Raw genomic sequence first — 13,017 nt, 5'->3', positions numbered from 1 at the left:
GCTGGTCATTGAATTAATGTCATTTTATTTATCTTCAAAGAGCGGGGATTCCAGAATGAACTACCATCAGAATGAATATCACTACAATGAAAGGTTGATATTGATAACAGAAAAGAAATTTGCAGACACACAGGTGAATCTGATACAGACAATATACCATTAGCGAACGTTTCGTGTTCTCTGGGCTTCCCGTCTGCTCAATGTTTGCTTCCTTGTTATGGCGAATTTTTATTCAGTAAATTGTACATCTCTAATTGTATAAGAATCATAAATGAAACATAAGAAATTGTCTGTGAGTGACAACCTTGGCAACGGTTATAATAACCTTTGCCGGGGTAAGATTAGCGGGTTCCAAGGTTCAAAACAAAAGAAGTTCCATAAGCGTATTTAACAATTTTATTTAATTCAGGCTTAAAAATTACCATAAATTTATTCAGCAAAACTTAAAAGAGACCAGGCAAGTGACATCAAAACACAGCAGCCGCAAATCAACCAGTTAACGTGAGGTCCAGAATAGAATACCTCTTTCCCAAAAAGGAAGTTTGTCTTGATGGTAAATTATGGATAAATTAGTGTAATTCAAATGTCTGGGATCTATGGCTGTATCATACCAGTAGAATCCCTGTACACTACAACTAGGGTGCCTGGGATCTATGGCCGTTGGGAACCAGTGGCATTCCTATGCCTACAAGTGTCTAGGTACTTTGGGGCTGTATCAAACCAGTAGATTCCCTGTACACAACTACTTAAGTCGAGTTAGACTGCGTTAGTGTGGCTGCCACCGAAGCTGTCGCATACTTGCAGTGGCTGTCCACACACGACAGCAGCCTAAGCACAACTGAAGTAGTGGTGATCACTCGAAGAGTAGAACGTGCTATCGGCTCAGTAGTATCTGTGATATCGGAGTATGAGTATCTGTGACGTAGGAGTGTACAACCAACCATTGTTGTAGTGATGCTATGAGCAAGTTTAAGTGAGTATCATCTCTCAGTATAAGAGAGCTAGATATTACTGCAAAACAGGTTTTGAGCGCAGCGGATGGCAGCTAGTTGGTAGTTGTTGTAATTACCAGCAAGTGTATATAAACTCAGAAGAAAGAATGGGGTGGTTTGCTGCGAATGTAAACACAGAACTGACATCTTAATACTGTAAAATTCACAGTCATTTACATGTGTGTGTGTGCCAAGAACTTAGGCAACATTGAACGGATAACTATTGAGCTATTTAAGTAACAGTTTGAGTTTTAAAGTCTATATCATTACTTTGTCAATGGTTGCAATGTTAAAAAAGCTTTCCAAATATGGAAAACCCTTCCAAAAAATTAAACGCCACATCTGGGAGATGGGTTGTGAGATTTAAGCGAAATTTTGTGTGCTCTCACATAGCGCCCTAAAAATAAAAATTTGGTATCAAAATTTCAGTTGGGGTACCTAGGGGGGCCGCCCCACCCTAAAACCTACCAACCATATGTTTAGGCCAATCACGACAATATGGGACTCAAATGAAAGGTATTTAGGATAAGAAAACGTATCTGATATCCAATTGTCGGACCAAGTGTTAGGGGGACCACCCCATACCCCAAAACACCCCTACATCGGACATATTTACCGACCATGGCAATATGGAACTCAAATGAAAGGTATTTGCGAGTAGAATACCAATCTAATATCCAAACGTGGGACCACGTTTCTGCGGGTCCACCCCTTCCCCAAAACACCCCCAAACAGGACTTATTTACTGACCGTAGGAATATGGGGCTTAAATAAAAGGTATTTGAGTGTTAAATTCGAATCTGTCTTGGGGACGTCCCACCACCATAACAACCCCCAAATAGGACGTATTTGCTCACCAAGACAATTTGGGTCTTAAAGAGAGTGGAACTAAATATTTATAGTTTTTAAGGCAATATCCCAGACCGGATATATTTGCTGACTTTTGCAATAAGAATTTTAAATTAGATTAGAAAACGAATTTGAAATCCAATTTTGAGGCCAAAGACAAAATGGGGTTCAAATAAATGATATATACATAGATATATGAGAATAGAGCACGTTACTGATATATTTTCCGGGCTTAGTGTTTGGGGCACCACCCCAATCCCCAAAAAACTCCCTAATCGGGCATATTTACCGACCATGTCAATATGGGGCTTAAATGAAAGGTCTTGGGGGGTAGAGCAAGAATTGATACCCACATTCGGGACCAATTTTCTGGGGATCTACCCCTTTTCCAAAATACCCCACAAACAGCAATTTTTTACTGACCATCGCAATATGGGGCTCAAATAAAGGTATTTGGGAGTAGAATACGAATTTGTTATCCAAATGTAGGACCATGTATTTAGGGTATCACCCCTTCCCCAAAACACCCCCCAAAGGGTAAAAATTTTTCGACCATGCCAATATGTAGCTCTAATGAAAGTTATTTGAGATTAGAAAACGAATTTGATAACCTATTTTGGGGCCATGTGTTTGGGGACCCCTCATCATGTTAACTCCCCTAAACCAATGGCAATATGGGGTTCAAATAATATATATTTGAAAGAAGAGCACGAGGCAGATATTTTTTCAGGGTTAAGTGTCTGGCGGACCACCTCACACCCGAAAATACCCCTAAATCAGATATCATGAGAATATCGGGCTGAAATAAAGTATTTCAAGAATGGAGTACGCCTTACACCCAAATTTAAATTCGTAGACCAATAAAGATCATATGGGATTCAGATAAAGGCACTTATATTGTTAAACTGTTAGTCAAGCGATATACTACTTCCATAGCATGGTATTTCGCTAAAAGATCTTTAATTTTCGAAAATAAATATTCCAAGGAAACTTTTGTTCCATATAAAGTAAAAGAAGGCGCAGCGGAGGGGGCCCGGGTCAACTAGTTATCAATAAAGTTGAAGAAGGAATAAAAAAAGACGAAGCTAAGCAGTTTGGAATTCTGCCTACTACGTTATCGAATATTTTAAAAAAGAAAGCTGTAATTCGTAATCATTTAGAAGACGAGCAATTTAGCAGTAAACGGAAGAGGCTTTCATCTTGCCATTTTGAGGATATTGATGAAGCAATGCTTAATTATTGATGAAGCAAAGCTTGAAGGCCTGGTTAGGCTCTCGAAGGCCTGGTTATGCCTGTAGTGTGAATGTAGAACAAATGTATCTTAAATGAAAAGCAATTTAGCTTATTACCAAAAGTAGCATTTGACATTTCGAACAAAACATTTTTTTAACAAAAAAAGACTTGAAGGAGAAAGAGATCTGCGGTCGAAGTACTTCAGGTATAACTCAAGGGCAGGTTGGAAAAGACGGCTCTCCACACTGTGATGCTAGAAGTTGCGACGCCTCTCCAACTGAAGGAGTACGCAATGGCAGCCTTCTTGAATATTGAGATGGGTCGACAGTCACCGCCCTGAGCGGTACGGGAAGACAGAATACGGCCATGTTTCCCCTCTGGAAACTTTTGATGCGGAGGGCAAACTGAGGAGGGTTTCATGAGACAGGGACTGGATTGGGACTATACTGCGAGCTATGTGCCTTAACGATAGACGCACAAGAAATTATGGGAAGGGATTTGTAGTTTTCGAAATCAGTTGTGGTTGATGATGTTCAAGGTCGATTCGGTCACCGATCGCCGCGGGAACGTTATGGCCATTGGTTATTAAAAGACGCCAATAGATCGCCTTGTCACATCGAGTATCACAGGCACTCGGTATTTAAACAAGAGCCGTTGACGCCCGGCCTCTCACTAAGACTCTGCCTTCGACACCGCTGATTGTCCAATTGTTAATTGCAGCTACTCCGTATACAAAGCCGTTCAATAATCGGAACCTGTGGACTCGCCCGGTAACACTCCGCTGAGATTCTTATAATAACGATGAACACCAAACAAATTGGGGCTCAGAGTTTCAACTGATGTGGTGCTTATAATCATCGAGTGCCGGGTCGAAATCGGAGGCCACGGTAGCGCAGAGGTTAGTATGTCCGCCTATGACGCTGAACGTCTGGGTTCGAATCCTGGCGAGACCATCAGAAAACATTTTCAGCTGTGGCTTTCCCCTCCTAATGCTGGCAACATTTGTTAGGTAATATGCCATGTAAAACTTCTGTCCAAAGAGGTGTCGCACTGCGGCACGCCGTTCGGACTCGACTATAAAAAGTAGGCCACTTATCATTCAGCTTAAACTTGAATCGGACTGCAGTTATTGATAGGTGAGAAGTTTGCCCCTGTTCCTTAGTTGAATATTCATGGCAAAATTTGCAATTTTTGCCGGGTTAAAATCAGTATGTGTATATGGCGGTCCTCAAGGCCGTGGGCTCTGGTACAGTGAGGTCGAAGTACGTGGAGAAGTGTGTGGAATCCTTGAATAGACCTCAGTTTCACGACATAGTGATAATATTGTTATCACTCTCACTTTTGTTCACAACAGGTCAGACCAGCCTTTCATGGTGGGCTACCCAATTAACCTTTATTTTTAATAATAAATTTTAACAAATACCACAGAGAAATAGAAATTTCTTTAAACTTCAAATTTTATCACTTGACACGAAAACGGATTGTAAAATTTTGGTTTTATTAAATTCTACTTTCCGTTTACGGTCGACAGACGTTCGACAATCGTTTGCATGCGTTTTCATAAAGCAAAACACAACAGCTGACACGTTATCCTACATTTTCAGTATGTTTACCATTAGCATAACTCTCTCTATTTTTTCTTTATTTGGGTTCTTGTTTCATTTTTAAGTAATTTCTTACCTTTTCTTCAATGAATGTCAGCAGAACAAAGGCTGTGAATCCATATTGATTTTGGTGGGCCGGCATGAAGAGGTGTCCACGATGTGGAAAACTACCATCATCCAATTGTTGAGTAGACAAATATCCGAGACCTTCTTCCACAATTTTTGGCTCTATTGCAGAGTACTGCATACCTTTCATAAAGAACCGAATAACATAGGCTGTTAGCCAATTGCTTTCTGTCGTTTGATCGGGACCAAATACGCTGAAGGCGCCATTTGAGTGGCGATAATTCAGTTCTTGTTGATACCCAATGTCAATGAAATTTTTGCCTTTATTCACCAACTTATCTTGAGTGACGAATTTGCCTACCGATTTCAGATAATCTAAAATCAAAATATTCGGAACAAGGTTAACCATGTTTTGTTCACCACATCCGGTGGGCTTTTGCACCAAATCATCGAGGTTCTCCAAAGTGGTACCCATAATGTCGCCGCTTACAGATAGAACCAAATATTCCGAATCACTAACAATGTCTGCCGGTATATTGGCCCGAAATGTCAAATTCATAACATTCCCATCTCTTAACGTCAAAAGCTCTTCCTGGTTGCTATTGTGAGCAATGCCTTCTGGGTCTACTCGGAGCTTGTGTAGTACTGCATCTGCTGTAATAGAGTTTTTGGCTTCAATTCGAATTTCGATGTTGCCCACCTTCTTGGGCGATAATCTGAATGCTACGCTCTTTCCATTATTTGCTGGGACAGTGATATTTCGGACATCATGCTTCTTGACAATGGGCTGATTTTCATCATCCATGAGTTGGAAATGTTCACTATTATTTTCCATAATAATTTCGGTTGGATGGCTCTGTTGCAGATAATTGAATATTGTAGCTGGTATAATTACGATTTCGCCTCTCTTCACCGAATACGGTAGGCTAACACTTATGAAAAAGGGTTGAAAAGCTTCAATGTCTAGGGTGTTGTCCATCATTCCGAAGCCGGTCTCATCGTTGACAGAGAATGCCCTTACTATCCATGTTGTTATTGTATCTGGCACTTGTAAAGTGAGCGGTGTATTCGAATCGATACTGTAAATACCAACAAGTAAAGAGTGTTAAGATCGGGTGGCCAAATCTTGGTTACCCATCACCATGTATTCTGTTAAAAGTGTACACGCATTAACTCAGTTTTCATGTTGAAGGAAATTAAATCGGGGGATCGATAAATATCGAGGATATATTAATCGATATGGTCCATTTGTAATATCCAACGACATACATCAGTGCAATATTTCAAGTGGATATATCTTTTGTACGATTTGTCATTTCCACAGACAAATCAACGGACGGACGGACGGACGGACGGGCATGGCTTGATCGACGTAAAATGTCATGACAATCAAGAATACATATTCTTTATAGGTTAACAAATCAATATCCCGTTATGCTATAAACGAAACGACGTAATTGGTATACCCCCTCCTCCTATGGTGATGGGTATCGTTGTGGGATGGAAATGTCAATGAGTGCATATCATATATGGGCTTCCTTATAATAAATACATATATTTAGACTATTCTTGATATGGGTATTGTCTAGTTGATCAAGAAACAAACCGGAAGATCGGATTATTTAAAAGCTACACTTAAATATTAATGTTCGTTAACATATACACATACATGTCTATATCCTTGAAAATCCATGTTTCCGGAAATAATGAACGGACGGGTGCAGAATTAGTTGAGTTCCACCTAGGGATGAGTGTATCTGAAAGAGTGCAATTTCGAAATATTATATGATAACCCAATGTAATAAATTACTATTTATCGGATAGAACACACCTATAGTTAATTTATTTTTTGGTGCTAACTACTATTAGTCGGGCTTAACTTTTTTTATACCCACCACCGTAGTATATGGGGATATATTCATTTTGTCATTCCGTTTGCATTACATCGAAATATCAATTTCCGAACATACACAAAGTATATATATTTCTAAAATTCTAAGACGATTTAACGATGTCCGTGTGTCTGTCCGTCCGTCTGTTGTAATCACTCTAGAGCCTTCAAACATTGAGATATTGAGCTGAAATTTGGCACAGATACGTCTTTTTGATGCACGCCGGTTAAGTTGTTGAACGGGCTGGTTATAGCTGCTATATAGACCGATTTTCCGGTAAAGGGTCTTATGCCCATAAATGCCTTATTTTTCATCCGATTCCGCTGAAATTTGGAAATTTGAAATATTAGGCCTCCCGACATCAGACCCAAATATGGTCCAAATCGAACTATGTTTCAATATAGCTGCCTTATAGACCGATCTCCCGATTAAGGGTCTGAAGCCCATTAAAAAAATATAGATCAAATCGGACTATATTTAGATATAGCTGTCATATAGACCCATCCCCGATTCCGCTGAAATGTGGAAATTTTAAGCCTCCCGACATCAGACCCAAATATTGGTCTATATCGCACTATATTTAAATATAGCTGCCATATAGACCGATCTCCCGATTAAGGGTCTAAAGCCCATAAAAGCTTCATTTTTTAAACAGATTCCGCTGAAATTTGAAACAATATACCTCCTAACACAGGAACCTAATATGGTTCAGATCGGACTATATTTAGATATAGTTGCCATATAGACTGATCTCTCGATTAAGGGCCTGAAGCCCATAAAAGCTTTATTTATTGCCCGATTTCGTTGAAATTTGAACGTTAACAGAGGGTTATATTAAGCATCCTGATATCTAACCTAAATATGGATCAAATCGGAATATAGTCCAGGTTTTTATATAGCTGGCATATAAACCGATCTTGGGTCTTGACTTCTTGAGCCTCTAGAAGGCGGAATTCTTATCCAATTGGAATGAAATTTTGCACGACGTGTTTTGTTATCATATCCAACAACTGTGTCAAGTATGGCTCAAATCGGTCCATAACCTGATACAGCTGCATGTAAACCGATCTTGGGTTTTGACTTCTTGAGCTTCTAGAGGGCGCAATTCTTATCCGATTGGATAGCTGCATATAAACCGATCTCGGGTCTTGACTTCTTGAGCCTCTGGAGGGCGCAATTCTTATCCGATCTCTTTGTTTTACTTCTTGAGCCCCCAAAGGGCGCAATTCTTATTAGAATTGGCTGACATTTTATACAGGTCTTCACCATATATAAATTAATTGTGGTCCGAACCGGACCATATCTTGATATCGCTCTAATAGCACAACAAATCTTTTCGCTTATCCTTTTGTGGCCTAAGAAGAGATGCCGGGAAAAGAACTTGACAAATGCGATCCATGGTGGAGGGTATATAAGATTCGGCTCGGCCGAACTTAACACGCTTTTACTTGTTTTTTGTCTGATTTCGCTGAAATTTGAAACGTTTAGTAGTTTTAGGCCACCCGCCATCCGACCCAAATATGGAAAAGATCCAACTGTATTTAAATATAGATGTCATATAGACCGATGTGCCGATTAAGGGTCTGAAGCTCATAAAAGCTTACCAGATTTTGTTAAAATTTAAAATAAAAAATTGAACAGTGACTTATACTTATTAGACCACTCAATATCCGTGTGTGGTCTTGGGTCCTTAAGCTATCCAATTTTCAGCGGATTGTAACGAAAGGGGGTTTTCATATATACCCGAACTGGTGGGTATCCAAAGTTCGGTCTGGCCGAACTAAATGCCTTTTTACTTGCCTTTTTCTTTTCAATTAACCAACATGCAGGGGATATCCCCGATATATGGAATGCATTGCGTTGGAGAGGATAGTTAAGGATAGGAGGGGGGAAAAAGGGAGTAGTGTTAATTGACACTTGCTTTGAATTTCTGGATGTCGTAAGTAGCGGGAAAAACTTCCGTCAGAAGTCGATTCCACATACGAACCGTCCTTGCGAAAAAACATTTCTCTCGGTAGTGCATGGTCCGATCAGCAGGTCAATCGATTACAAGCCGGTGCGCGCTTCTAGAAAATCTTTTATTTCTGACAAACAACAAGTCATGAATCAGAAGACTGATTTCCGAAGAACACACACCGTGGAAGAATCGGTAGAACAGCGTCACACAGCCCACATTTTGATGATGCTCAAGGGAAACAATAGAGTTGGATACCCTACCATCTCCAATCAATACCAAGGCCCGCCCCTGGACACTTTCCGACAAGCGACTGATATATAGCATGGATATAATTTCATCTCGAAGAGGACAAATATGAACAGTAGATATGTGAGTCAAGAAGTAATACAGAGATATCGGTTTATATGGGAACTATATCAGACTATGGACCGATTCAGACCATATTTGACACGTATTGAAGGTCATGGGAGAAACCGTTGTACAAAATTTCAGTCAAATCGGATAATAATTGCGACCTCTAGAAGCTCAAGAAGTCAAGATCCCAGATCGGTTTATATGGCTGCTATATCAGGTTATGAACCGATTTAAACTAAACTTGACAAAGTTGCTGGATATCATAACAAAAAGCGCCCTCAAGAATTCAAGACTCAAGATCGGTTTATATGGCAGCTATATCAGGTTATGAACCGATCTCAATTATACTCAGCACAGTTGTTGAATATTGCAACAAAATACTTCGTGCAAAATTTCATTCAAATCGTATAAGAATTGCGCCCTCTAGAGTCTCAAGAAATCAAGACCCGAGATCGGTTTATATGGCAGCTATACCAAAATATGGACCGATATAGCTACCATATAGACCGATTTCAGCCAAATCGGATAATAAAAGCGCGCTCTAGAGGCTCAAGAAGTAAAGATCTCAAATCTGTTTATATGGCAGCTATATCAGGTTATGGACCGATTTCAACCATACTCAGCACAGTCATAGGGCCGTATATTATATACCCTGCACCATGGATAGCATTTTTCGAGTTCCTTACGCGGTATCTCTATTTAGGCAAGCAATTATTAATGGATAAGAATTTTAATGCTGTTAGAGCTATATGAAGTTATAGTTCAATTTGGACCAAAAATAAATTAAATGTTGAATTCCATAGAAGTCATAGGGTAATATTTAATTCGGATAGGAATTGCACCTTGTAGGTACTCAAGAAGCATAATCAGGAGATCGGCTTATATGGGAGCTGTATCAGGCTATAGATCGCTTCGGACCATATTGGACACATATGTTGAAGGTCATAGAAGAAGCAGTTTTTCCAAATTTTAGGCAAATCGGATGAGAATTGTGCCCTCAGTTTGGTTTATATGGCAGCTACATCAGGTAATTTACCGATTTGAACCATACTTCGCACAGTTTTTAGAAGTCATAACAAAACACTTCATGCACAATTTCAGCCAAATCGGATGAGAATTGCGCCCTCAAGTAGCTCAGAAAGTCAAGATCCAAGATCGGTTTAAGTGGCAACGTCATCAGGTTATGGACCGATTTAAATCATACTTAGTTATGAAAACATGGACATAGAAGTCATAACAAAACACTTCATGCACAATTTCAGCCAAATCGGATGAGAATTGCGCCCTCAAGTAGCTCAGAAAGTCAAAATCCAAGATCGGTTTAAGTGGCAACGTCATCAGGTTATGGACCGATTTAAATCATACTTAGTTATGAAAACATCGACCAATATGGCCCATTTGCAATTCTAACTGACCTACACTGACAGGAAGTATTTGTGCAAAATTTCAAGCGCCTAGCTTTACCAAAGTTAGCGTGCTTTCGACAGACGGACGGACTTGGCTACATCGACATAAAATGCCATGACGTTGGGGATTGCAAATGGGCTATAGCGGTTCTGATTAGAATTTAACTCCCATATAAACTGATCTCCCGATTTGACGTATTGAGCCGCAATTTCCATCCGATTTGTCTGAAATTTTGCAGATAGTGTTCTGCTTTGACTTCCAACTACTGTGCCAAGTACGATTCAAATCGGTCAACAACCTGATATAGCTCCCATATAAATCGTTCTCCCGATTTGACTTGTTGAACCCCCGAAAGACTCAGTTTTCATCCGATTTAGGCATGGTGGTGGGTTCCCAAGATTCGGACCGGCCGAACTTAGCACGCCTTTACTTGTTTCATCTTATGGTTAACGCTTTTTGATTTGATTTTCAAGAATATACAAATTTGACATATTTTGGCCAAAATTGATAAAAAAAAGCTGGGTCAAATCTGAAAGTACCTTAATGTACATACATATAACCAATGTTAATTCATACTTACTGAACATGGGAATTTCGAATTTTGAATTTGTCAAGATGATCAATCCTGCACTATAGCCGGGTGTGTGCGGGTATCTAAAAGGTAGTGGGTAACCGTGGCTATATGATCTGTCCAAGGCAAGATCTTTTATAATGGCATCCTTTCGCAATACGTTGTCAGAGCTAAGCAAAAGCACACTCTTGTCAACACCTATGATAGAAACTCTTGAATTCGGTCGTCCCTTTACGTTGAGAGTAATGTTCTGGCCAGGTTTCACTTTGGTCGGTGCAGTAATGGTTAACTGAAACATTGCATAAAAATAATATATAGCCACCAACGAGTCAAATCAAAACAAAACCTTACCTTGTTCACAAAACTGTGTGGCAGACGAATAGTAAATTCACAGTAAAACAATTGATCCTCTACAATATAGTAGACGAAAAGGTAGGAGTTGGGTACCATCGACATGGACGCATTAATTCGAAACTCATGAGAATTCTGATTAGGTGACACTCGGATGAATTCTTCTCGTACAATGTTACCATGAGCGGTTAAAGTATATATCAGATAGGTTAGATTATGATTTGCAGACACTTCGATTTCAATGGGTTCGGACAAGTCAGTAGAGCTGAAATAAAAACAAATAGTTTGGAGATTTTATCGACTTCTACAAATATTTTTGTTTTGTTTATTTTGCAACGCACTGGATCTATGCGCTATGCAATGCAAATTTGCCCATGAGCAATGCATTAAGAAACAGGGGGAATCTTTTCACATATCTATGACAAGGAACCTCTTCTTCACAGCCGAGTCCGAACCCAGTTCGACACCTCTTTGGGAAGAAGTGTTTACATGACTTCTTTGTATGGGATATACCCCACAAATTTCGCATACATTAGGATGGAAAAACCTAGATTTTCCGATGTTCCCGCCAGAGTTCAAAGCCAGTTGTCAAGCGTCATAGCGTCGGACATGCTTATCGATGTACTACGGGGCATCCCTATGCGCACAGATTGAAATTTTACTCTTTGGTGTTTTCTTTGTATACCCTCCACCATAGGATGGGGGTACAATAATTTCGTCATTCTGTTTGTAACACCTCGAAATATGCGTCTGAGACCCCATAAAGTATATATATTCTTGATCGTCGTGTCGTTTTAAGTCGATCTAGCCATGTCCATCGGTCCGTCTGTCTGTTGAAAGCACGCTCACTTTCGAAGGAGTATAGATAGCCGCTTGAAATTTTGCACAAATACTTTTTATTAGTGTAGGTCATTTGGTATTGTAAATGGGCTATATCGGTCCATGTTTTGATATAGCTGCCATATAAACCGATCTTGGGACTTGACTTCTTGAGCCTCTAGGTGGCGCAATTCTCATCCGATTTGGCTTAAATTTTGCATGAGGTGTTTTGTTACGACTTCCGATAACTGAGCTAAGTATGGTTTAAATCGGCCCATGCTTTGATATAGCTGTCATATAACCGATCTTGGATCTTGACTTCTTGAGTCAATAGAGCGCGCAATTCTCATCGGATTTGGCCTTAATTTTGCACGAAATGTTTTGCTACGACTTCCAATAACTGTGCTAAGTATGGCGCAAATCGGTACATAACCTTATATAGCTGCCATATAAACCGATCTGGGATCTTGACTGGTTGATCCTCTAGAGGGCGCAATTCTCATCCGATTTGGCAGAAATTTTGTACAACGGCTTCTCTCATGACCTTCAACATACGTGTCTAATATGGTCTGAATCGATCAATAGCTTGATACAGCTCCCATATAAACCGGTCTCCCGATTTTACTTCTTGAGCCTCTACAAGGCCCAATTCTTATCCGAATGAACTGAAATATAACACAATGACTTTTACAATGTTCAGCAATCATTTGTGGTCCGAATCGGACTATAACTTGACATACCTCCATATAGTTCTTATTCAATAGAACTCGACAAATGCGATCCATGGTATAGGGTATATAAGATTCGGCCCCGCCGAACTTAGCACTCTCCATTTTGTTTTAAATTTTCTTCTTGTACACACCGTGATATTCTAATTTGTCATTACATTTAAAACATCAAGCGATATTCAACTCCGATTATA

The 13,017-nt window shown here is 39.7% G+C and overlaps 1 protein-coding gene across 2 annotated transcripts in view; it reads right to left on the bottom strand.

Annotated features, from left to right (window-relative positions):
- Positions 1 to 13,017, bottom strand: part of LOC106087769 (thioester-containing protein 1 allele R1) — a 115,925-nt gene that overhangs the window by 91,639 nt on the left and 11,269 nt on the right. The window contains exons 4-7 of one of the 2 annotated variants that reach the window (XM_013252923.2): positions 11,277 to 11,541; positions 10,935 to 11,214; positions 6,414 to 6,501; positions 4,755 to 5,823 (exon numbers count right to left, since the gene is read on the bottom strand). The exons of the other annotated variant lie outside the window; for it this stretch is intronic. Coding sequence (XP_013108377.2) covers positions 4,755 to 5,823; positions 6,414 to 6,501; positions 10,935 to 11,214; positions 11,277 to 11,541 — 1,702 coding nt within the window. The remainder of the gene's footprint in view (positions 1 to 4,754; positions 5,824 to 6,413; positions 6,502 to 10,934; positions 11,215 to 11,276; positions 11,542 to 13,017) is intronic. 2 annotated transcript variants of the gene reach the window in all.

The sequence above is a fragment of the Stomoxys calcitrans genome, chromosome 3, assembly GCF_963082655.1.
Source record: "Stomoxys calcitrans chromosome 3, idStoCalc2.1, whole genome shotgun sequence".
NCBI classification, from domain to species: Eukaryota; Metazoa; Arthropoda; class Insecta; order Diptera; family Muscidae; genus Stomoxys; species Stomoxys calcitrans.
This window is presented reverse-complemented; position numbering and strand designations above follow the sequence as displayed.